The following is a 25,265-nucleotide window of genomic DNA, read 5'->3' as shown; positions in this document are numbered from 1 at the left end:
CTGGTTCAACACCCGTAAAACAATCAATGTGATTCATCATATCAGCAAGAGAAAAACCAAGAACCATATGATCCTCTCATTGGATGCAGAGAAAGCATTTGACAAAATACAGCATCCATTCCTGATTAAAACTCTTCAGAGTGTAGGGATAGAGGGAACATTCCTCGACATCTTAAAAGCCATCTATGAAAAGCCCACAGCAAATATCATTCTCAATGGGGAAGCACTGGGAGCCTTTCCCCTATGATCAGGAACAAGACAGGGATGTCCACTCTCACCACTGCTGTTCAACATAGTACTGGAAGTCCTAGCCTCAGCAATCAGACAACAAAAAGACATTAAAGGCATTCAAATTGGCAAAGAAGAAGTCAAACTCTCTCTCTTCGCCGATGACATGATACTCTACATAGAAAACCCAAAAGTCTCCACCCCAAGATTGCTAGAACTCATACAGCAGTTCGGTAGCGTGGCAGGATACAAAATCAATGCCCAGAAGTCAGTGGCATTTCTATACACTAACAATGAGACTGAAGAAAGAGAAATTAAGGAGTCAATCCCATTTACAATTGCACCCAAAAGCATAAGATACCTAGGAATAAACCTCACCAAAGATGTAAAGGATCTATACCCTCAAAACTATAGAACACTTCTGAAAGAAATTGAGGAAGACACAAAGAGATGGAAAAATATTCCATGCTCATGGATTGGCAGAATTAATATTGTGAAAATGTCAATGTTACCCAGGGCAATATACACGTTTAATGCAATCCCTATCAAAATACCATGGACTTTCTTCAGAGAGTTAGAACAAATTATTTTAAGATTTGTGTGGAATCAGAAAAGACCCCGAATAGCCAGGGGAATTTTAAAAAAGAAAACCATATCTGGGGGCATCACAATGCCAGATTTCAGGTTGTACTACAAAGCTGTGGTCATCAAGACAGTGTGGTACTGGCACAAAAACAGACACATAGATCAGTGGAACAGAATAGAGAATCCAGAAGTGGACCCTGAACTTTATGGGCAACTAATATTCGATAAAGGAGGAAAGACTATCCATTGGAAGAAAGACAGTCTCTTCAATAAATGGTGCTGGGAAAATTGGACATCCACATGCAGAAGAATGAAACTAGACCACTCTCTTTCACCATACACAAAGATAAACTCAAAATGGATGAAAGACCTAAATGTGAGACAAGATTCCATCAAAATCCTAGAGAAGAACACAGGCAACACCCTTTTTGAACTCAGCCATAGTAACTTCTTGCAAGATACATCCACAAAGGCAAAAGAAACAAAAGCAAAAATGAACTATTGGGACTTCATCAAGATAAGAAGCTTTTGCACAGCAAAGGATACAGTCAACAAAACTCAAAGACAACCTACAGAATGGGAGAAGATATTTGCAAATGACATATCAGATAAAGGGCTAGTTTCCAAGATCTATAAAGAACTTATTAAACTCAACACCAAAGAAACAAACAATCCAATCATGAAATGGGCAAAAGACATGAACAGAAATCTCACAGAGGAAGACATAGACATGGCCAACATGCATATGAGAAAATGCTCTGCATCACTTGCCATCAGGGAAATACAAATCAAAACTACAATGAGATACCACCTCACACCAGTGAGAATGGGGAAAATTAACAAGGCAGGAAACAACAAATGTTGGAGAGGATGCGGAGAAAAGGGAACCCTCTTACACTGTTGGTGGGAATGTGAACTGGTGCAGCCACTCTGGAAAACTGTGTGGAGGTTCCTCAAACAGTTAAAAATATACCTGCCCTACGACCCAGCAATTGCACTGTTGGGGATTTACCCCAAAGATACAAATGCAATGAAACGCCGGGACACCTGCACCCCGATGTTTCTAGCAGCAATGGCCACTATAGCCAAACTGTGGAAGGAGCCTCGGTGTCCAACGAAAGATGAATGGATAAAGAAGATGTGGTTTATGTATACAATGGAATATTACTCAGCTCTTAGAAATGACAAATACCCACCATTTGCTTCAACGTGGATGGAACTGGAGGGTATTATGCTGAGTGAAGTAAGTCAGTCGGAGAAGGACAAACATTATATGTTCTCATTCATTTGGGGAATATAAATAATAGTGAAAGGGAAAATAAGGGAAGGGAGAAGAAATGTGTGGGAAATATCAGAAAGGGAGACAGAACGTAAAGACTGCTAACTCTGGGAAACGAACTAGGGGTGGTAGAAGGGGAGGAGGGCGGGCGGTGGGAGTGAATGGGTGACGGGCACTGGGTGTTATTCTGTATGTTAGTAAATTGAACACCAATAAAAAATAAAAAATAAAAAAAAAAATAAAAAACTGAGTAAGAGAAAAAAAAAAAAAAAAGAAGCCTGTAAGAAAACCACTCCCTGGCACCTGTTTGCCTTTCAAAGCCCTAAACCTGCTGGGTCACTCTCCATTGTTGAATTTTCTATAATCCATCTTTCTCACTGATAAAATAAGCCTGAATTTGCCTAGCATAAACCTAGAATCTTCCTTTTTTTTTTTTTTTTTTTTTAGAATCTTCCTTCGGTTTCGAGTTCCCATTTCCCTCCTCCTAGAACCAGCCTTCAGTGGTCTCCCCTGCACTCCTTCAGGGATGGGGAGCAGGGTAGGAAATGTTCTCACCCTGAGGAGGGTGTGGGAGGAGAGTTTCACAGCATTCACTTAAGTAAACACAAGGACTGATACCAGGCCAAATGCTTCATAACCTCCTGGCCCAAAACCCAAAGCTTGGCCCCTGTAACAGGCTGAACTTTGTCACCCTGGGAGGGGGTGCTCCCAGCGCACACTTCCTCATTCAAGTTTCTAGAAGCAGAGCAACATGCAGAGAGACATCCTAGCAACATCAGGAGCTCATGCTCTGAATCTGGACTACTGGCAAAACTCCTAGAGCATCAACACCCTGTATTTTCTACATATTTTAATAAATTCATCTCCCTTTATCTTGTACAAGCCGGACTCACTCATTCACGCAGCCAGTAAGTTTTAACAGAGTGTTATGCCCATGCCGGGTATGGCGTGAAAGAGCAAAGTCCTGGCTCCTTGCTCAAGTCCTGGGGAGCTGAGACACAATCAATGAGCGGACCAACAAAGAAGCAGCAGCAACAGTGGAAGCAGGCAATAGTGGAACAGGCCAGGGAATCAGGCGGCACTTGAGGAATGTTCTGAAAGGAAGAGTTTGGAGACAAGAGGAACCGAAAGGACACCATGGCTGCAGAGTAAGGGCGAGGGACAGGAGGAGGGGGCTCTGGATCCCACACCTGCCCTGGGTAGGGAGCTAGGGCTGCTGCACTATGAGGGGAACGGGCCAGAGGCAGGAGCATCAATTCTTGAGAAGGGATCGTCAACTCTCTGTCTTCACTTGCTTTTCTCAGTTTATCTTGGACATTCTTCCACAAACATATCGCCCTATTATATTTTAAGCAACACAGCATTCCTTGGTATGAAAAGACCACGGTTTATTGAACCAGTTCCCACACATGCACTTTTAGGATCAATTTCACTATTCCTGACAGTGTTGCTACAGCACACATCCTTGGACATGGACATTTGCAAACTTGAGACAGATGGCCGTATAAAATTCAGAATTGCTGAGTCAGAGGACAACACAATCCTTGGGCTGCCTCAGAAAACTGGGTGGTATGGTGGGTGCCTAGAAGCTGAGGACCAAAGGAGGAGGCCTAACCAAGGCGAGGACAGAGTGACATTCCAGTGCCGCCTCCACCCCAAGGCACTGGACAGTCATCTATGTGAGGTTTCCAATAACAGGTTCAGTGGTACTCAGTAGCTCCAATTAAGCAGAGAGGCTGCATTATAGAAAGATTTTAATTCAGGCTTTGATGCATGAAAGAACTGGGGATCTGTTACCTAGGAAATCTACATCCCTGGAATATGCTACCCTCCCCAAGGATGAGGGAGCAAATGGGGCAGTTTTCTATCTCGGGGAGACTCTTGCTGGCATTTGCTTTTTTCAAGAGCAGTTAGGTAACTTATGTCCAACAGAAAACAGATGCTATATTTTGTTTTACAAGATTCTGAGGAGATAAGTTCAAGAAAAACACCGAATGCTACACACATTCACATTTCTCAAACCTCCAAACTTTGGGTTAGTTTAGTAGTAATGCTAAGGGCAGCCTTTTCCCCCAGACTTGCTGGAGACATTCTGGCATCTGACCCAAACTCTCCCCTCCACTCTTGGCTCTCCGGGCCTTTTATTCTGCATTCCTAGATTTTTCAGCACATTCACCATGGGAGAGTGGTGGGTTCTCCTGGCAGTCATGCTTTCAATTTGTTGACATTCTCTGGTCTTATGATTTGGCAACCTCTATCTTTCTGCAATCACTTCCCTTGGATAATTTTAGCACTCCCTACACGTCTTCACATTCTTATTCATATTAACTCCCCCAAATTCTTTGAAAAAGGCTCCTCTGAGTGGAAATATTGTGTTCCTATTCCTTGCTACTGGAACATAAAATTATAAAAAATAGTTTGATAAATGGCAACTATTCATGCCTTCAATAAATATTTACTGAACAGCAATAATATTCTGATCTCGGTGCTAGAGGCTGGTAATAACACACATGAACACAAATGCGGCTCTTCCCTTCTGATTTCAAATATTCAAGTTCAGTTCCCCTAAATATTAACATCCTTGGGGCGCCTGAGTGGCTAGTTGGTTGAGCATTTCACTCTTGGTTTTGGCTCAGGTCAAGATCTCAGAGTCATGAGATCAAGCCCTGCATCTGTCTCCACACTCAGTGGGATTCTCTCTATCTGCCCCCCATCCCCAATAAATACATATATCTTTTAAAAAATATTTACAACCTTGTTTGCTCATAGGGCCTGGTCACGAGGCAGCCCAGCATGTGGCTAAGGGCATGCACGTAGAGTTGAACCCTGGTTTCATAATTAGTATTTAAAGTCCCAGAGCCACAGTCCCCTCATCTGAAACAGCTACAATACCTGTGCTTCATACAGTTATTGGAAGAATGAAAGGTGAAAATGTGTAGTTAAACATCAACACAGGGCCTAACAAACCCTAAGTGATCAGCAATCATAATTATTCATCAGGGGATAGGTACACATGTCCACCGCATACACATCTGTCCTTTCAACCTGACCTCAATACCATAAACCTTCTTAAAAAAGAAAAAAAAAAGATTTTATTTTGTTTATTTGAGAGAGAGCATGAGAAGAGAAACGGGCAGAGGGATAGGGAGAAGCAGACTCCCCACTAAGCAGAGAACCCGATGTGGGACTCAATCCCAAGACCCTGAGATCATGACCTGAGTTGAAGGCAGATGCTTAACCAACTGAGCCACCCAGGAGTCCCTCACAAACCTTTTCAGAGCCCAGTCACCCGTAACGCAGTATGTTTCCACAGATTCACAGATTCTGGAAAGGCAGAAGGTGATGAAAGGCAATTACATTCATTTATAATATAATTATGTCAGAAGCAGAAGTACCAAGGTAGGTCTGGTGAAATCCTCTGATTCTCTGCCTTGCCTGAATCTATTATTTCTACAAAGGATCTTAAAACTCTTTCACAAACAATAAAACCAGTATGATGAATGTGGAGATATTTCACTTGACTCATTCAGCACAAAGCCACTTCAAACCACTGCTTAACCCAACATAAATTTTGGCTCATTATGTAAGAATCACCCAAGAAAAACAAGGAAAATCAAATTTCTATTCTGGATATACTACCTGTTAGCAGTGATTATCTGGAGGTGTGAAATATCAGAGGACTGTCTCTTTTTTTTTCTTTTTATATTTGCTCACAGGTCACTTAGCTTTAACGAAATAAAAGATTTAAATAAAGCCAAAGTTCCCTTTAATCACTACCTGTAAACAGATTCCCTAAGCAGTACCCCCTCCAAAGGCACTCACCACCTTCACACCAATGCACATATTTCTTCCAGAACATTTTTATACATTTTATTTTTTTTTAAACTTTATTTATTTATTTGAGACAGAGAGACAGCGAGAGAGAGCACAAGCTGGAGGAGAGGGAAAAGCAACAACTCACTGAGCAGGGTACCCAATGCAGGGAATCAATACCGGGACTCAAACCCAAGACCCCAGGATCATGACCTCAGCCCAAAGCAGACACTTAACTGACTGAGCCACCCAAGAGCCCCCATTTTTATCTATTTTATATGGAGATAGGTCTGCTCATATTCAGTGTAAAGTTTGTTTGGGTGATTTAATTAGCTTCCTATCTGCAGAACGCAGGACCCCTTCCTGCCTTGTCACATTGTTTTTGAGACCCATTATTCATCCAGTTCCAGATAATTCCTGAACTACTGCATCTATTGAATTGTTCCTTCCTATAACCATAGCACAAGTTGTTCTTTTATTTCCCCATGGATGGCAAGCTAGCTTCTTAGGTTTTCTCTAATGTAAATTATGGGCCAATGGTGCATGCTTATATTTCCAATGAGTTTCTACCTCATGGACTCTGTAATGCTTGGCTTTTGGTACTGAGGATGTATTAATGTTGTAATCAGAAAATTCTATACAGGGAGACACTTTCTTTAATTTCTTTTTTGTCAGTTTTCTCTTTAGTTCCCAAGGGCTGTGGTCAGGAAGCTAAGAATAGGGACACAATTTAAGTCACCCCAAACTCCCATTCAACTTTACCACAACTTAGCTCACCCCTTCAGAAAACAACTTAAAACTACAACAGCACCCACATAATGGAGTTACATCACTATTACCTCATAAGCTCAAAAGCATCACTGTTACCTCAGCCTTTACTTAAGGCTGTGTAAACATGGAGGCACTGGTCATGAAGAGCCAGGCTTGCTAAGGGCTGTATAAGGATGACCCCCACTCCACCCTCACAGCAACTCTATGATGTATATAGGATTTTTACCCCAATTTACAGATGTAGTAGTTAAGGTACAGAGTTAAATAAACTGTACCACGCTCTGTATCCCCCTCTTCCCTGCCTTGTTTTTCTCCATAGCACTGATTGCCTTGGCCAAGAATGCACTTCACTTACCTGTCTCCACCATCCAGGCCACAAGCTTTCCACAGGCAGGGATTCCTATCTGTTTTGTTCATTGGAACAGGGAGCACTCAGGAAATGTCTGTTGAATGAATGAACCTGGCCAAATCAACACTAATGAGTGGCAGGTGGTCTGAGTACAGAGCGCAACACAACGGTACCTAACAATATTCTGGTCTTCATTATTATCAATCAACATGGGGAATCAGGAAAATGGCAGAATGGGAGGATCCTGAGCTCACCTTGTCCCACAGACATACCAAGATAACAGCTCCATCTATGCAGCCAACTCTGAAAACGACCTGAAGACTGGTAGGGCAGGCTTTCCCACAGTTCATCATATACAGGAGGCCATGTTGAAAAGGGTAGGAGGGACAGACATACAGTTGGCAACCAAATCCCTGGCAAGACTAACCACAAACAGGAGGGTTGCCACAGCATGGAGAAGCAAATGCAAGAGATCAGATCCTACACTAGGCATGCGAGGCACTGGGTACTCACATTGAGAAGACAAATCCCCCTAATACCTGGCTGTGAAAACCAGTGGGGCTTAACTTCAGGAGCTTTAAAAATCAGCAGGGCTGGGATCCTGGGTGGCGCAGCGGTTTAGCGCCTGCCTTTGGCCCAGGGCGCGATCCTGGAGACCTGGGATCGAATCCCACGTCAGGCTCCCGGTGCATGGAGCCTGCTTCTCCCTCTGCCTATGTCTCTGCCTCTCTCTCTCTCTCTCTGTGACTATCATAAATAAATAAATAAAATTAAAAAAAAAATCAGCAGGGCTGATTTAAGTCACCAAGTCAGGAAAGAAAAAAAGAATGAAAAATGAAAATCAGTTTGTTGATAGAGGTGTGTCCCTGAAACCGCCAAAGATAAGACATGTTGATCTTCAAGAAGCCTGGCCATCATCAGCTCCCCCTACAGGTCCCTGCTTGTAAGCGGGGGAAGGAGAGAGTGTCCCAAATCTTCCAATCAATAAGTTTACCCCACTCTGCGCCCTCACCCAAGACAAGTAAAGGCAAGAGGACCCTAGGAAGGTGGACCAAACCACCTCCCTCTACCTCTTTTGGATTGAGAGAAGGAGGTGGGAAAGAGAAGACTTGCCACCTGTACCACTCCCACCCATCCAGGTGAGACCCAACAAGCCTGAACTGTGACATTCCCTCAAAAGCCCAAATACCCCTCCAAATGCCTTTGGCAAGAAAACCTACCCCGCAGAAGCAACTTCAAAGCCGGATGGAAGAACTCCTTCTTGGGAAGCTCAACTCTAGAACAGTTCATTAAACTTCAAGGACCCAGTAACACCTCAGGAAATGTCCAGGAGTATGATGTAGTTTGTACCTAGAGCCCCTGGCTCCTAGAGACTCAAAAATATTCAGAGTAGGTTTTGGCATGCTTGCCAGCAGCATTAGCAACAATGCAACTCTGAAAACAGCCCAAGAATTTTAAGAAGAGCCAGTTTCAACATGGTGTGATGCATTGCAACCTTGGGAAGAATAAAAAAGATATCAATGTACTAACTGAGAAAGATAACTCAGATACATTGTTCAATGAGACAGTGCTCCAGAACAGTAAGTGCTAATATCTCATTTATTTAAAAAAAAAGAAAAAAAATCTGGTGCATGTTTGCTCACAGGCATGAACACACACACACAAAGAAAAAGCAAGATCACAGACCAACCTGTTAACAGTGGCAGTGCAGTGGGGGGGTGTGGGAAGTTTTACAGTACTCTGTATTTTTACAGCAAGCAATTATTACTTTTATAATCTCAAAAAACTTGATGCAAGGAGCTGCAGGGAGATTGCACTCCTCTCCCCCAACTTCACATCCCCAGACTAAGGACAGCAAGGCTCATGCTATCTGCAAGATCCCTGTGCATGTACGTTGGGATGCCATTTCCTCATTTCCATGTGACCACACAGGAGGAAGATCTTTTTTTTTTTTAGGATTTTATTTATTTATTCAGGAGAGAGAGAGAGAGAGAGAGAGAGAGAGAGGCAGAGACATAGGCAGAGGGAGAAGCAGGCTCCATGGAGGGAGCCCGACGTGGGACTTGATCCCGGGTCTCCGGGATCACACCCAGGGCTGAAGGCGGCACCAAACCGCTGAGCCAGCCAGGCTGCCCAGAGGAGGAAGATCTTAATTCAATCTTGTGTCCACAAAAGGCCTGGGGTGCTGGCATCTTTCCCTTAAGGATATCTCTGCATAATCTTTCTGATGTTCAAGTCTCCCGAGCATGAACTTCTCATTAAGCAGCCTACCAAAAGAACAACAGCTGCTGCATTTGGGGCTTGTGTTCCATAAAGGGAATTTTATCTCTTGTTTTTATTCCCTCGCAAATGACTATTTGTAACACTCCTTACAATTACACAGGTATGCCTTTACCCACTACCTGTATGCAGATTTGCAGCTCAGCTCTGGGCCAAAGGAGCAGGTCCACTTGAAAAAATCCACCCAGGATTGGCTCTATGGCATCCTGAATCAGCACTGACCCCTCTATTCCAACCCAGAGGTACATCGATTGTAGCACAGAATATTCTGGTTAGAGGCTTTCTTTTGGGAGCCTAGATGTGAACCCCAACTTTGCCACTGGCTTCAATCTTTGGGCAACTCACGAAACCTCTCCGTCACTCTGTTCATCTATGAGATGGAGATGATCACAGTGCCCACCTCACTGGGCTGTTGTAAGGATTAAATGGCAAAACAGAACCATGCCAGGTGCACAGAGAAAAGGAGCTGTTATTATTGTAAGTGCTCACCCTCTGACCCACTTCCCACTTTACAAAAGAAGAAACTGAAGCTCACAGAAGGGTAGCTTGTTGCACATACAAAAACGAAGTCTTCACATCGATTTCCTTCTCTGTGAATTCCAGCACTTTACCCAAACTCAAAGATCAAAAGAGAAAATATTCCGAAGCAAGAATAGCAAGAATTTCTGCTTAAGCAAGAAACTGGCTTCTGGGAAGCGGTGTTATCCTGGAAAGCCCCTCCCCGGTTTGCTGGAAGAAAACCAGCTCCTTGGAAGGCGCGGACACTACTTGGGGATTGCGCCCCAGAGGCGAAGGTCCCGCACCCTTTCCCGATTCCCAGCAGTGAGCGTGTGTGCTCCCGGCCCAGGGCCCTGACCTTTTCCGTGGCCAAGGGGTGGACCTTGGCGGAGGCGGCCCCCTCCCTTTCTTGTTTTTCCATTTGGACTTCTTGGACACGGGCAAGAATTAAGGGCTAAGAGATGACCAAGGAAAAGACGGAAAAGCTCCTGCTAAGAGGGGACTTTGATGGAAAGGTCGTCTGGGTGGGTGATGGTGAAAGCCCTGTGCAGACACCGCGGCGACTGAGGGGCTGCTGACGGGGCAGAACACGCTCGGCGGGAGCAGGGAAACGAACAAGCGGCCGCAGTCACAGTGGAGAACGGAACAGGGGCCGTCCGCCGCGGCGAAGGTGCCAGGAGGCCCGCGGGCAGGGCGCGGAGGTGTGCGGGAAGCCGCAGCGCAGCAAAGCGCTCCAGCCCCGCTGCGTACGGGGCCCCGAGGAGGCCCGGGCCTTCCCGGGCGGGCTCCCTCTCCCGACAGAACAAAGCCCCGCGGCCGGCGGCCTCACCTGGTTGTAGAAGACCTCGGGCTGCTGGTTGGGGGCCGGCACGGCCTGGGAGGAGGCGGCCGACAGGAGGCGGCGGCCCAGGCGGGGCCGGAGGCCGGCGGCAGCGAGCGCGGCGGCGCGCAACATGCTGCGGCGGGAGCGGGCCTGCGGGACGGAGCGACGGCGCCGAGTGCTGGGCGGCCCGCGGGCGCTGCGGGACCCGGTCACCGCGCCCGCGACCTCCCCCGCCCGCGCGCGGCGGCCAATGGGCAGGCGCGGACGCCGTGCCCGCCCCCTCCCCCGCCCCCGCCCCGAGTCCGCGGCCCGGCCCCCACCCCTACCCCCACCCCCACCCCCCCCCCCCCGGCGCCACCCGCTTCCCGCGGCGCGCACAGTGTGGACCCGGCCCCACGAACTCGGCGTGCTTGGGACCTCTCCTGTGTGAGCATCCCGGGCCCGACCTCCTGGGGCTGACACTCCCGTGGGAGAGGCCGGCCTCAAACCAGACGCGAGGGGATTTGGGAAAGGGGAAACGAACTGAAGGACGAAAGGGTCGAAGACACGGTTGGAGCAGAGAGCGCAGCTTTTAAATCCCTGGGTCAGGAAGTGACACGTGAGCCCCGAAGTGTCTTCAGAAGATCTTAAGCGTCGGTGAGGAGTTCACAGAAGGATGACCTGCTTGACTGGCATCTTAAACTCACCGGTTTCTCTCTTTTTTAAAAAATGTGTTTTTTATTATTTATTTACTTATTTATTTGAGACAGAGAGAGCATGAACCGGGAGGGGAGGGGGGGTGGGAGAGAGGGAAAGAGAAGCAGGCTCCTCACTGAACAGGGAGCCCGACCCAGCCGATCCCAGGACCCCAGGATCACGACCTGAGCACAAGGCAGACACCTAACCCACTGAGCCACTCAGGGGCCCCCTCACCGGTTTCCCCTGGTATAGACAATGGACCACAAGAGAGCACGGGTGGGGGCAAGGATCTTGCAAACTGTTTAATTCCTGGAACATCCTGGAGCTGGGCGCTGGGGAAGCAGGGAGGAAGCAGAGCAGGTTTTCTAGGAAGGGGGACCGGATACAGGGTCAAATGTGTGCATTTCAACCAGATAGTATCAGTGAAAGTCTAATAAGGTTAAGAGACCGGCAGGAAGATCTGGGCTATGTTTTGACAAAAAGGAAGCAGAGGAAAGGGATCTAGGCAGCAAGTCTGTAGGTTGCTATTGAGGCTCCAGCTCCTGGAACCTGGGCTGAAGAGGTCGACCAATGCCAGAGATATCAAATACCAAGTATCAAGTACCAGGCAAAGGTGTTGATCTAAGGTCTGAAGGAGACGCACAGAGTGGTGTGTGTGTGTGTGTGTGTGTGTGTGTGTGTGTGTCTGAAGAGCTATTGCGATATCAAAAGGATAACACAATAATGAACAGAGCTGCTATAACAGATATGTCACAAAATTCCAGTGATCTACAATAAAGTCCCTGTTCATGTTGTGTGTCACCCAGATGTTCTCTCCAGGCAGGAGCTCAGGGAACCAGGCTCTTCTCCTTGTATGACTATGATGTTAATACCTGATTCCCAAAGTCACCCTGGAGCTCAGAGTCACTTCAGACAACCAGAGTAGAAAAAAGCATTAAAGATGGCACACGGGATGTTTTTATGGCTGAGCCTGTTTCATTGGCTCTTCAGTCATTTGGCCATTCTTCCATATAAGGGAGTTTGGAAAATGAACTGTGTGACCAGGAAGAAGGGGCAATAGGTTTGGAAATCAGCTGCAGATAGTCAACTGTAAAGTGAACTGCCCTTTTTTCTGAATGCAGCACTCATTTCCTCTTCCCCAAGACATCTTGCTTTTTTCACTTAATGATGTGTGTGGAAGATGGTTCTGCACCAGCACACAATGAAAGTGTCCCTTTTCTCTTTAATACTTACAGGGAATTCCATGGGATTCATGTGCCATTTTTATTTAATGAATTTCCTATGGGTGGACTTTTGGGCTATTTCCAACCTTTTGCCATTATAAACAATGCCAAAATACATATCCTTGACTTACGTGGGAAATTCATAGAAACGGAGCTGCTAAAATCAAAGGGTATTAACAATTTTATTTGTACGTTGGCTCTGGAACAAGGGGTTTGAACTATGCAGGTCCATACACGTGCAAGTTTTTTAGAGTACTATAAATATATTTTCTTTTCCTTATGATTTTCTTAACATTTTCATTTCTCTAGCCTATTTTATTGTACAAATGGGGAACACAATACATATATAAAATATGTTAATTAACTTGATGTTATCAGAAGTCTTCTCCTCAACAATAGGCTAGTTAAGTTTTGGGGGAGTCAAAAGTTGCATGTAGATTTTCAACTGCATGGGAGGGTCAGTGCCCCAACCTCTGGTTGTTCAAAGGTTAACTGTAGATATGGCTGTATTACCCTCCATAGAAGTTTGATTAATTTACAACTACCCCGCCATCTTATATGAGTTTCCTCACATCTTCAAAATACAATTTATCAGGTTTTTAATTAAAAAAATTTTTTTAAAGATTTTATTTATATATTCATGAGAGACACACACACGCACACACAGAGGCAGAGACATAGGCAGAGAGAAAAGCAGCCTCCATGCAGGGAGCCCAATGTGGGACTTGATCCTGGGACTCCAGGATCACCCCCTGGACCGAAGGCAGGGGCTCAACTGCTGAGCCACCCAGGTGTCCCTGTCAAGTTATTTTATTTATTTATTTATTTATTTATTTATTTATTTATTTATTTATTTATTTATTTTTAAGATTTTTAAAAAAGATTTTATTTGTTTATTCATGAGAGGCACAGAGAGAGAGGCAGAGACATAGGCAGAGGGAGAAGCAGGCTCCCTGCAGGGAGCCTGATGTGGGACTCAATCCCAGGACCCTGGGGGGATCATGACAAGCTGAAGGCAGATGCTCAATCACTGAGCCACCTAGGTGCCCCTTATCAGGTTTTTTAAAGCTTTATTAATCAGATAGGTGAAAAATACCATTTCACCATATTAATTTGCATTTCTCTTTTCAGGAGTGAGCTTGAACATTTTTCCATATGAAGTCATGTGTCCTTCCTCTTCTACAAACTAACTGTTCCGGTACCTTGTTCATTTTTCCATTGGATTCTTGTTGGTTTCTTTAAAACTGATTTGTAAATGCTTTATATATATCAGTGCAATTAACATTATATGGTGCAAATATTTTCTATCAATCATCATTGATCTTTACCTAGTTTATGCCCTTTTTTTTTTTTTTTTGGTTTTGGTTTTGTCTTAAGGTTTTTATTGTTGTTTGGGGCGGGGGGGGGGGGTTTCTTTTCCAGTGTTTTCTTTTCTCTATTTTAAGTTTACTTATTTATTTAAGTAATGTCCACACCCATTGTCAGGCTCAAACTCATGAACCCAAGATCAAGAGTTGCATGGTCTTCTGACTGAGCTAGCCAGGCACCTCATCCAGTGTTTTCTTTTATATCTGTGGCTTTTATGTCATGCCTAGAAAGCCTCTTCCACTCAGATTATTTTTTAAATGTCTCCTATATTTTTTCTGTTATTTTTCCCTTTAACATTTTATTTATTTATTTATTTATTTATTTATTTATTTATTTATTTGAGAGAGCAAGCAAAAGCATGGGGAGCAGCAGACAGAGCATAGCCTCTGTTACTTGTTTTTCAACTTTATGGAGATATAACTGACAAAGTTGTGTAAGTTCACAGTTGGATTCCCTCATATATTGCAAAATGATTGCCACCATAGCATTAGCTAACACTGCCATCGTGGTACATAATTACTGTTTTTTTTTGTGTATGATAAGAACATTTAAGGGGAACCTGGGTTGTCAGTCAGTTAAGCATCTGCTTTTGGCTCAGGTCATGATCCTGGGGTCCTGGGATGGAAGCTTGCATTAGTCTCTCTGTTCAGTGGGGGGTCTGCTTCTCCCTCTCCCTCTGCCTGCTGCTTGTGTACGTAGGTACGTAGGTATGTGCTCTCTCTCTGTCAAATAAATAAATAAAATCTTTTTTAAAAATTTAAGATACACTCTTCTAGCAACTTTCAAGTATATAAATATATAAAAACAATACTAGTCATTGTAATCACCATGCTGTACAGATCCCCAAAACTTATTCATCTTATAACCAGAAGTTTGTACCCTTGACCGACATTTTACCATTTCCTTCATCACCTAGCCCCAGGTAACCACCTTTTTGTCAGTTTGGCTTTTTTAGATTCCAAATGTAATAGAGATCATCCAGCATTTATCTTTTTTGTTTGACTTACCTCACTTAACATAACGCCCTGAAGTTTCATTCATGTTGCAAATGGCAGGGTTTCTTTCTTTCTCATGGCTGAATCATATTCCATTGTATTCATATACATTTTCTTTTTCCATTCATCAATTGCTGGACACTTAGATTGTTTCCATATCTCAGCTGTTGTGAATAATGCTGCAGTGAATATGAAAGTGCAGATATCTCTTCAAAATCGTGTTTTCATTTCCTTTGGATATATACTCAGAAGTGGCATTGTTGAACCATATGGTAGTTTTGTTTTGTTTAGATTTATTTGTTTATTTCGGACAGCAAGTGCATGCAGGAGGGATGGGGAGAGAGAGAGAGTTGCAAGCTGTCTCCCTGCTGAGCTCTGAGCCCTACGCAGGATTGGATCCCATGACCCTGAGATCATGACCTGAGCCAAAATCAAGAGTCAGATGCTTAACCACCTGAGCCACCCAGGTGCCCCATGATAGTTCTATTTTTAATTTTTTTAGGAAACTTCACACTGTTTTCCATAGTAGTTGCACCAACATACATTCCCACCAACAGTGCACAAGGATTCCCTTTCTCCATGTACCCACCAACACTTACTATCTTGTCTTTTTGATGATAGCCATTCTAACAGGTGTGAGATAATGCCTCACTGTGGTTTCGAATTGCATATCCCTGATGATGAGTGATGTTGAACATCTTTCCCTGTACCTGATGGCCATTCATGTGTCTTCTTTGGGAATATGTTTGTTCAATTCCTCTATGTTTTTAATAAGATAGGGATTTTTTGCTTATTTTTTTGCCATTGAATTGTGCAAGTTCTTCATATATTTTGGATATTAACCCCTTATCAGATACATCATTTGCAAATATTTTCTCTCTTTCTATTCCTCTTACTTTTGTTGATTCTTTCACAGGGTAGAAGCTTTTCAGGTTGATGTAGCCTCATTAATAATTTTTGCTTTTGCTGCTGGTGCTTTTGAAGTATTTTACACTCTAAAATGTGATTCTTTTATTAATTTTGATAGGAAGGAAATATTTAGAGATCCAATTTTTTTTCTTTTTAAAGATTTTATTCATTTATTTGACAGCACAAGCAGGGAGAGTGGCAGAGGGATAGAAGGAGACAGACAGAGGCTCCCTGATGAGTAGGGAGCCCAATGTGGGGCTTTATCTCAGGACCCTGGAATCATGACCTGAGCCTAAGGCAGATGCTCAACTGAGTGAGCCACCCAAGTGCCCCTCTTTCTTTTTTTTTAAGTTTCTCAGTATATCTAACACAATTATTCAATAATCCCCCCCCACACCATTATGAAAAGCCATCTTTTTGTATACTAAGTGCCGTTAAGTAGTTGAATATTCCTGAACTATATTGTTTCCTGGATCTGTCTCTTTATATCCCAGTAGGTTGCTGTTTTGATCACTGTGCTTTTCTTGTAAGTCTTGTACTATCATTTGTAGTATCATTTTTATAATTTCTCTTAACCAAGATATTTAAGCCTGGAGGTGACAAGTTTGCAAATGTGCTTTGAGGGATCCTCTAGAGATGACATAGAAAATTGGTTGTAGAGAGGAGACAGGCCCATGGCAGAGAGATGACATGAGAGCTGACATGAGAGATGACAAGGGCCTCTTTAAAAGCAGTGGGGCTGGGCAGCCCCGGTGGCACAGCGGTTTTGCGCCGCCTGCAGCCCAGGGTGTGATCCTGGAGACCCAGGATCGAGTCCTATATCAGGCTCCCTGCATGGAGCCTGCTTCTCCCTCGGCCTGTGTCTCTGCCCGCGCCCCGCCCCCTCCCGCTCATAAATAAATAAAATCTTAAAAAAAAAAACAGTGGGGATGGAGGGGAGGGAGCATGTTGAGGTAGAATTGATGGGCTGCTGCCTGAGATCAAAGCAAAAGAGGAGCAGAAGATGGTGCTGGGTTTCTACCCTGTGCTGTTTGCCAAGAAGGGAAAGCTGTAAATTTGGTTGTGGGGAAAGGAGGAGGAAATTCGTTAGCTTACAGACATTCATATATGTTGTGGGCCGCAACGTGCCTGGGCCTGGGTCCCTGCCAGGGGACCAGTGCATGGGTGCATGGTTGTGTGTTGCGGTGCAGCATGCACTTTGGCTCACAGATTTATTTACCTTAGTTTGTCCATCCGTGATGCTCACCAGCTCCCACCAGCAGGTCTTAGTTTTGGGGGCCCGTCTTCCCCATGTCCATCCTACCCTCTGTTTAAGGAAATTTTACCTATCAAGATTCTGACCAAATCCCATCTTCCAGAGAAGTCTTCCACGACCACGTTAGCCTTCATCAGCTGCTTTCACACAATCTTTAATTCAAAGTCATCCAAACGCTGCGACTAAAATCAACTGGATATGCTGAAACCTTAAAATACTTACGGCTCTGTGTGATTCAGGCTGTCCAAAGCATTAACTAAAATTGAACTCTCCACCTAGATTTCTCCCTGACAGCATGTGCTGGCCTTTTATCTCTTCTTTCTTTTAATTCATTTTCTTGCTCTTAAGGCTTTGATCTGATTTTTTTTTTTAATTCTCATTTTCTTTAGATCCATCTTTCTCTCTTGCTCCCCATTGCACTTTGTGGACTGTGCCAGGAAATGAGCTGACAAAATCAAAGTCTCCTTGAAGGCAGAAGCATAAAGCAGGGAGAAGAAGTAAGCAAGCAAAATGAAATTTCTTTCTAGCATGATGCAGCCAGGAGAGATGTGAACCCTTGGACGTGAGTGTGTCCGTGTTGTGTTCCCACTGTGCTGCGATCTCTGGGAGAAGCACCAGATTCAGGAAGAGTCATTTCAGTTGCTGAGACAATACAAACTCTGAGCTTTGCAATACTTCACCACATTTCATGGTTGGAGCCCAATTGTGTGTTTTCAGGTTGAAAATAATCTAGTTCCACCTTCTTTCTGTAACAGGTGGTAACTGAGGTATCCTTTGGAGTCGCAGAGAGGTGAGATTTTAGCTATTTGGTTAGTTAGTATCTGTTTCTGGAACACTGACTCTATCTAATGGAAGCTTCCCCCCTGCCCAAACAATAGATGTGAGGTGCTTTAATTTTTTAATTTTAAATATTTATTTATTTATTTAGAGCAGAGGGGGAGGGGCAGAGAAAGCGAGAGAATCCCAAGCAGACTCCCCATCATTAAATGCAGAGCTTGATATGGGGCTCAATCTCAGGACCTGAGCTGAAATCAAGAGTCAGATGCTCAACTGATGAGCCGCCCAGGTGATCCCAAAGCAACATTTAAACAGGAAGATATCCTGCCTTAGGAGCAGGAGAAAGATGTAGTATAGCCCTAGGCCCACGCTGCCCTCCTTATCTGCACATACACAGAAACTTGTGGCACACAGCTGCCCGGCACCCCACACATGCCACCAGGCTGACAGAGCAGACCTCTCCATGCCATGCTGGCTGCGCCCCAAAAGCGGTCTGAGATATTCCCAAGATTACCCAGCTTCGAGAGTAGAAACATTGGGAGAAATTCACATACTTTCTTTATGGCAGGACATGCTCCCCTTAACTAGATGGGGCTTCCTTTTCCTCCTTCTCCTTTTCCAGGTGAGGCAGCCAGCACCTCTCAGGAAGCCCTACAGAGATCATAAAAAAGCCCTACAGAGATCATAAAAATCCATGCCTCAGAGTAGAAAGAGCTCTGCCGTCCCTGATTTTAGGTTCAAGTTCAGTGACCTTAAGCAAGTCTCTTTGAACTTCAGTTTTCTCACCTCCAAAATGGGCAGAGAAAAAGTAGTGGCTAATTATTCTAAGGGCTCAAGGTGTAATATTCTTGCACCTAGGCTGTACTAAATACCTAGTGGCTATTATTCTATCCAGGTGGTACAACCTCACTCCCAGGGGAGTCTAGTCATATGCCTCATCCTTGCTTCTCCAGATGAGGTCCCCAAACAAATAGCAACGCCAGACTTTCTGAATTACACTCTGCATTTGAAGCAGGTCCTCAGGTGATTCCTTTGGACATTATAGTCTGAGAAATGTTATAGTCCTAGCTGGTCCCAGCTGGGCCTTAACCCTGGAGCTCCCACAGACCCAAATCTCAACTAAAGCACAGCCTCCTCTTTAGCCTCCATCACATACAAAACATGCACATGCCCAGCGAGCTTCTTACAAGCTGAGCATCATCTCATCTAATCCCCAAACTGTCTTGGAGGGGAAGTGCTGTGCTCTCCATTTCTCAAATGAGGAAACCAACTCTACCAGATGAAAAATGGCTTTCCAATGTTGTCCAGCTGGTCTGTCACAGGGCCAGGATTCAAAACCAGGCCCATTTGAATCCAGATCCATAGCTGATAAAGACTCTCTCTTTAACCAGACTCTACCTAGGCTTCTCTGAGCTTCCTTCTTGAGTAGCCCTTAAACTTGGCCTGTAAAACTGCAGACTCTCAGCACAAAAGATTTTTTAGCCTACCCTCCACCCCCACACCACCACATCAAAAGACTTGAACAAACACCAACATAGTTTCTAGCAACTCAAGGCTGCATCCCTAAAATGACCTCAGCCCCCAGAAAGTGCTGCCTGAGAAAATTTAAGGCTGCCCACAGGAAGGTACTCCACTCCAGCCAACACCCCAAGAGAAGGCTTTTGTCTCCCCAGTCTCTGGGAGGCTCGGGCCCAACTTCAGTAAGCAAGTACCACTTAGCAGAACTCAAATGGGTTTCACGTGGACTAGCCCCCACTTCCTGCTTCTCATAGATCCACAGGAAATTCCCTGTACAACTGCCAGCACCCACCCCCTCTTCCCTTGAAAATGCCCACTATAAAAATGGAAGTTGAGGTCAGTGTATGCTGGATCCTCTTCCCTATCACAACAGTACCTTATTGATTAATGTCTATCCCACTGTAATTAGCGTCTGCCTTTATCTTTGACAACTCTTTACTCTGTGCTATCTAGTGCTGATATGATACAGAATTCCCAGAAGCCATTTCTCTACTCGGCCATCCTAGTTAAAAGAAATGCTGCTCCCATAGTACTTCTTTGACAGATGGTCACAGATTCGGACCTCGGGTTGCCATAGTCTGAGAATCCTTCATTTGTGTGCTCTGATGCCACACCCATTAGCAAAGTTGACAGAGGGTACAAGTCTGTAGCCATGTGGCAGCACAGAGGGCAGTATAAACACCAACTAAGATGTGTCAGAGATGTTCAGCCATTGCTTCCCTTCTGGGCTTCCACAGAGTTTCACTATGACTGTAGAGGGGCAAGCTGCAACAGTCTGGCATGCCCACCTTCTCCTTGGGGAGCTCTGCAGCCCTGGGGGTGGGGGTGACAGGCAGGGGATCTCTGAGCCACCAATGAAGACCCTGAGATGGGGGATATGTGGTGAGAGTACGGAGCCTGTTCTTTGAGATCATTTCCAGCAAAGTGAGGGAGCCCCAGCCAAGTGAGGATTATTCTGGAAGTATCTGAAATCAGGGCTTGTGGGAGCACTGGAGGCTTGCAGATGCCATGCCCACAAGTTGCTGCCGGGAGAATGAGGAGCAAAGAGAATGGGAAGGGCTGAAAACCCCCATCAGAGTGATCACTCCTGAGGGAATCCTGAGGATGCTTGACTGTCACGGGATCACTGGGGAGAGTTCAACCCTACAGGAATCCACCCCTCAATGCTTGTCAAGAGAGGAATGGAGGGATGTGTGTTCAGTTGCTTTGGGAGAGAATATTGCTGTGAGAAGGAAAAATTGTTAGCTGTTATGATCACATGGTGTCCCCTTTCTCATAGCTAAGAAGAAGACAGGTCCAGCCATGTAGGTAAGGTGGCAAGATATTTAGTGTTCCACAAATAAAACTGGTCAGGCATGATCATTACCACACCAAGCTTGTTCATGCCCAAGGGTGCACCCGAAACCACAACTGACACCGATTCCAGAGAAGTACAATGCTGAGAGCATCATCCCATTTATTACTACATTTGGCTTAAAATGCCAATTGTTTGTTGAAGGTAGAAAAAACATCAGATTAGGACCAGTTTAGATTTCCTATATTCTCTTGATCCTTTTCTCTATGTCTTCTTAAGGCCTTGCCCCTACTTCCTTTTCTTTTTTTTTCTCTTTCTTTCTTTCTTTTTTTTAAATTTTGCTGGTGATTCTTTTATTTTTTTATTTATTATTTTTTTAATTTTTTAATTTATTTATGATAGTCACACACACACAGAGAGAGAGAGAGAGAGGCAGACACATAGGCAGAGGGAGAAGCAGGCTCCAGGCACCGGGAGCCCGACGTGGGATTCGATCCCGCGTCTCCAGGATCGCGCCCTGAGCCAAAGGCAGGTGCTAAACCGCTGTGCCACGCAGGGATCCCGCTGGTGATTCTTTTAGAGCTGTATGAAATGTTAGGAAACTTCAAGCCAACTGTAATCCTCCTTTAGTCCTCCTTCATTCTGGTGAACTTTAGAGAGCATAAAGATCTTTTTAAAACTCACATCAAGTCCTATCACACCACTTTCTAAACTCACCACTTTGTTACATTTAGAATCCACACCAACTCCTGACCAAGTTCCTGGAGGCCCCACATGACCTGGCATCTCTGTTATTTCTGCTTCTCACCCCAGGCTTCCTGGGCTGCTCACCAGAGCCTTCTGGACCACCCTTCCCTGTTCTCGTCATCCATCAGTGGCTCAAAGGTGTCTCTTGAAAAGAGTCCCCTGAGCTCCCAAAGTACCCAAACCTCCACCTGCCCAGCAGTACCTACCAGAGCTTTTTCAGCAGAGGATCTGAGGGAACCATAGGGCCTATCTATTTTCATCTCTGTAGCTGCAATACTTAATAAGCAAAGTTAGCCTTAGAGGCCATTCCACCAGCCCAGGCACTTCCTTTTTTTTTTTCTTTTTAAGATTTTATTTATTCATGAGAGACACTGAGAGAGAGGCAGAGACCCAGGCAGAGGGAGAAGCAGGCCCCATGCAGGGAGCCCGATGCGGGACTCCATCCTGAGCCTCGAGCCTGGATCCCGGGCCTCCAGGGTCACTCCCTAGGCTGAAGGGGGCACTAAACCTATGAGCTACCCAGGCTGCCTGGCACTTCCTTTTTTTAAACTCCCGCCTCCCTCCTGTGGCTGGAGGCAAGAATTCTGCTGGAGTTTGCAAAAGATTGTGTGCCAGGGTGGCTAGTGTTTTAAGAGCAATTAGTTTGGGGGTCTGAATTGAACTTTATTTTTCCAGAGCAGCAAGCAGTATGATTGAGGAGGGTTTGCCTCCCCAAACTTCGGGGTGGGGCACCAATCTCTGGTGGGCCCTTTCACAAGTCACCCGAGACTCTCCTGTACCCTGACGGCACAGGGTAGAGCTGTAGCTGTAGGATGTAGGTGCTCTTGGGGCAGAGCGTTGCCTTTGAGGAGGTCGAGTCTGCAGTGCAGCAGATTTGAATAGTCCCTGCCCACCTGGACTAACCAGGAAAGGGCACCTAGCTTTTGGCCACATCATCACAAATTATGAGATTAGCAGACTGGGTTCTAATAGCCAGTGGCTTATCTCTGCATGCCACTTGGGTTCATGGGTCACCTATTTCTCGAAGAACTCAGACCTCAAGCAAGTGAACATTTCTACCTTCCCCAATGAGAGAATATTACTCTTGAAATTGTGATGGCATGCCATCTGCCATCTCCCCTCCTGCCAAATATGACTGAAGCAGGTGGCAGCATGTGGAAGTTGTAGGGGCCCTCACACCCAGAGAGTGTGGGCCTTTGGTAACATCTACATGTGTGTCAGTGAAGTGGCTGATTCAGGACCTACCAGGGCTCATAGCATCTGCACACACACACACACACACACACACACACACACACGTGTATAGGCCAATGCACTTGGTAGGATCCTGTGTAAACACAAGTGTCAAGAAGGAATTTACCACTGAGACAGAGGGGCTTTGGTGTGAATCTTTATTCTCAATTCCTCTGGAGAACATTCACTAAGTCTCTCTGATGTGTTTTTTTTTTTTTTTTTTTACTCCTTGTGTCCCCAGAAGCCTTCTCCAAAATAATATCTTAGTGTTCTGTGCTGTGGACATTCAAACGAAGAAAATCAGATGCCAATGGCTTCGTGATTTTGGTTCATTTTATTTTCCTGGGAGTGCTCTGGCTCTGGGTCCTTAGTTTGTGGCCAGTTGTGGCTGCCCCTCTGCTGGCCAGGGAGGGCCCTAAGGAGTAGGACGTAACGTACACTGTTTTGAGAGCAAGCACAGGGCTCTTAATATGTGTTCTGATTTCCACAGCATTTACAACCACATAGCCAGAGAGAAAGGAGGCATGGACTGCCCAGCCTGATGCCCAGACCAGAGACCAGTTTTCCAAGCTCTGTACAAAACCCATTCAGGGGCACTAGGTGTCTCAGTGGTTGAGCATCTACCTTCAGCTCAAGGTGTGATCTTGGGGTCCCGGGATTGAGTCCCACATCGGGCTCCCTGCACGGAGCCTGCTTCTCCCTCTGCCTGTGTCTCTGCCTCTCTCTGTGTCTCTCTTGAATAAATAAATGAAATCTTAAAACAAAATAAAACAAAAAGCCATTCAATTCTCACCCATCCCCTTCCTCCTTGCCTGAAACAGCAAACTGACAGAAATGTCTTCTGTAGGGACCCATAAAGGTTGAATTCACAATGACTCTCCTAGGAGGAGCTGCCAGGAAGAATGGCTCATAACAGCTCTCTTCCTGGGGATGTCCCCTGATACCTGTGTGATAACTAATGTTTTGGGAGACTTCAGGCCATACCTGCCATCCCATGGACACCAGACTCCCCAGATCCATTCTACAAGGTGACTTCTGCCACCAGGAGATCTCAAGGGTCAGATTTGGGAAGGAGACATCACTGAATGGTTAGGAGGCCAGGCTCTGGTAATAAGGACCTGGATTCCTAAAACTCTGAGATCAGATGTTGCAGGCTGAGTGATCTTAGACAAATCATGTCACTTTTCTGTGACTGTTTCCTCATCTTCAAAATGGGGTAGGAAGGGAACCCCCTTATAGGGTTGATTCAAGGAGGAAACAGAAAATCACATTGTGGTAATTGTGCAACAACAGGCAGCTGCTCAAGTTTATAGGAGGTTGGGCAGCTGAAGACAAGGAAAGTTCAAACAAGCCAGCAGTCCACAGCCTGTCTGTGCTCACTGGAATAATGCCATAAGTTGCCTGGGAGGCCATGGACGAGGCCACAATTTTTTTTTAAAGATTTTTTTTATTTATTTGACAGAAAGAGCCTGCACACGAGCAGGGGAGGGAGAAGCAGACTCCCTGCTGAGCAGGAAGCCTGATGTGGGTCTCTATCCCAGGACCCTGAGATCATGACCTGAGCCTAAGGCAGATGCTTAACTGACTGAGCCACCCAGGTGCCCTAAGGGCCATCATTTTCATCACAACAATTTCTTTTTTTTAATATTTTATTATTATTTATTCATGAGAGACACACACACACAGAGCGAGAGAGCGAGCGAGAGAGAGAGAGGCAGAGACACAGGCAGAGGGAGAAGCAGGCTCCAGCAGGGAGCCCGACGTGGGACTTGATCCCGGGTCTCCAGGATCACGCCCTGGGCTGAAGGTGGTGTAAACCCTGAGCCACCCGGGCTGCCCCATCACAGTAATTTCTAAAGCTGAAGCTTGCAAGGATGAGGAAGAGATATGGTTCGAAGGGCACACGGGAGGGCGGACTGCTTGGAAGAACCATCAGTTTCACAAGGAGGAGTAGAAACAACAGCTCAGAACAGAGATCTGAGGTCCAGCTGGGCCACAAGCTCCATAAGCAGCCCTTGCCTGGTATGTGAGGTGTGTCCAGTACCTAGTGAGGTGCAGTGGAGGACTCAGTGGTGGTGGTGACTACAGGGGTGACTCAGGATGTTGTGTGAGCAAGTGCTCAGTGAAGGACAAGGAGTGGCTTGTACTTCACTCACAGCCAGCTCTGTCTCCAAACTGACAATGATCAAGGCCGGCTGGGACTCTGGGGAATCGAGCTGCCAGGATCTGTCCTGGGTCCAGCATTCGAGGCAGGCCCCTGCAAACCTCCTCCGTATTTGGCCCTAGAGGACCAAGAAACCAGGCCCTTGAGCCTGGGCTGCCCTCCCCATTACTGAGGCCTCTCAGCTAAGGGGTGGAGGCTGCCCTGTGAAGAGCTGCAGAAGGCAGGGGTCGCCATGGCCATCGCACCTGCCCACAACAGATACTCAGGAAGAGCCGCTTAAGGAATTGTATCACACTTGGAAAGAAACCTCTTTTGGTTAGTTCCTTTGCTTACTCTGTTTGCCTGACAGCCACAGCAGGTGGGGCACAGCTAAGGCCGTGGAGCCCCATGGCCCCATTGCCCCACTATCTTGGACAGGAGTTCACCAGGCCAACAAACAGAAAGTTCAGGACTCTGTTAGTGTCCCTTTTATATTTTT

At 45.5% G+C, this 25,265-nt stretch overlaps 1 protein-coding gene and 1 long non-coding RNA gene across 3 annotated transcripts in view; one reads left to right on the top strand and one right to left on the bottom strand.

The window, feature by feature from the left end:
- The window catches only part of ALDH2 (aldehyde dehydrogenase 2 family member), a 41,090-nt gene extending 30,238 nt beyond the window's left edge, over window positions 1-10,852 (bottom strand). The window contains exon 1 of one of the 2 annotated variants that reach the window (XM_072802548.1): window positions 10,633-10,852. In XM_072802548.1, the coding sequence (XP_072658649.1) occupies window positions 10,633-10,758 (126 nt within the window). In that variant the 5' untranslated portion in view covers window positions 10,759-10,852. The remainder of the gene's footprint in view (window positions 1-10,632) is intronic. The other variant, XM_072802549.1, reaches the window with a different exon arrangement.
- Window positions 10,853-10,972: 120 nt separating this feature from the next.
- Window positions 10,973-21,549, top strand: LOC140619311 (uncharacterized). Its single transcript, XR_012019207.1, has 3 exons — window positions 10,973-11,262; window positions 13,659-13,725; window positions 17,444-21,549. It is a non-coding gene; the product is annotated as an uncharacterized lncRNA (long non-coding RNA).
- The last annotated feature ends 3,716 nt before the right edge of the window (window positions 21,550-25,265 follow it).

The sequence above is a fragment of the Canis lupus genome, chromosome 27 (assembly GCF_048164855.1).
Source record: "Canis lupus baileyi chromosome 27, mCanLup2.hap1, whole genome shotgun sequence".
In the NCBI taxonomy this organism is placed as follows: Eukaryota; Metazoa; Chordata; class Mammalia; order Carnivora; family Canidae; genus Canis; species Canis lupus.
Note: the sequence above shows the minus strand (reverse complement) of the source record. Positions and strands in the feature narration are given on the sequence as shown.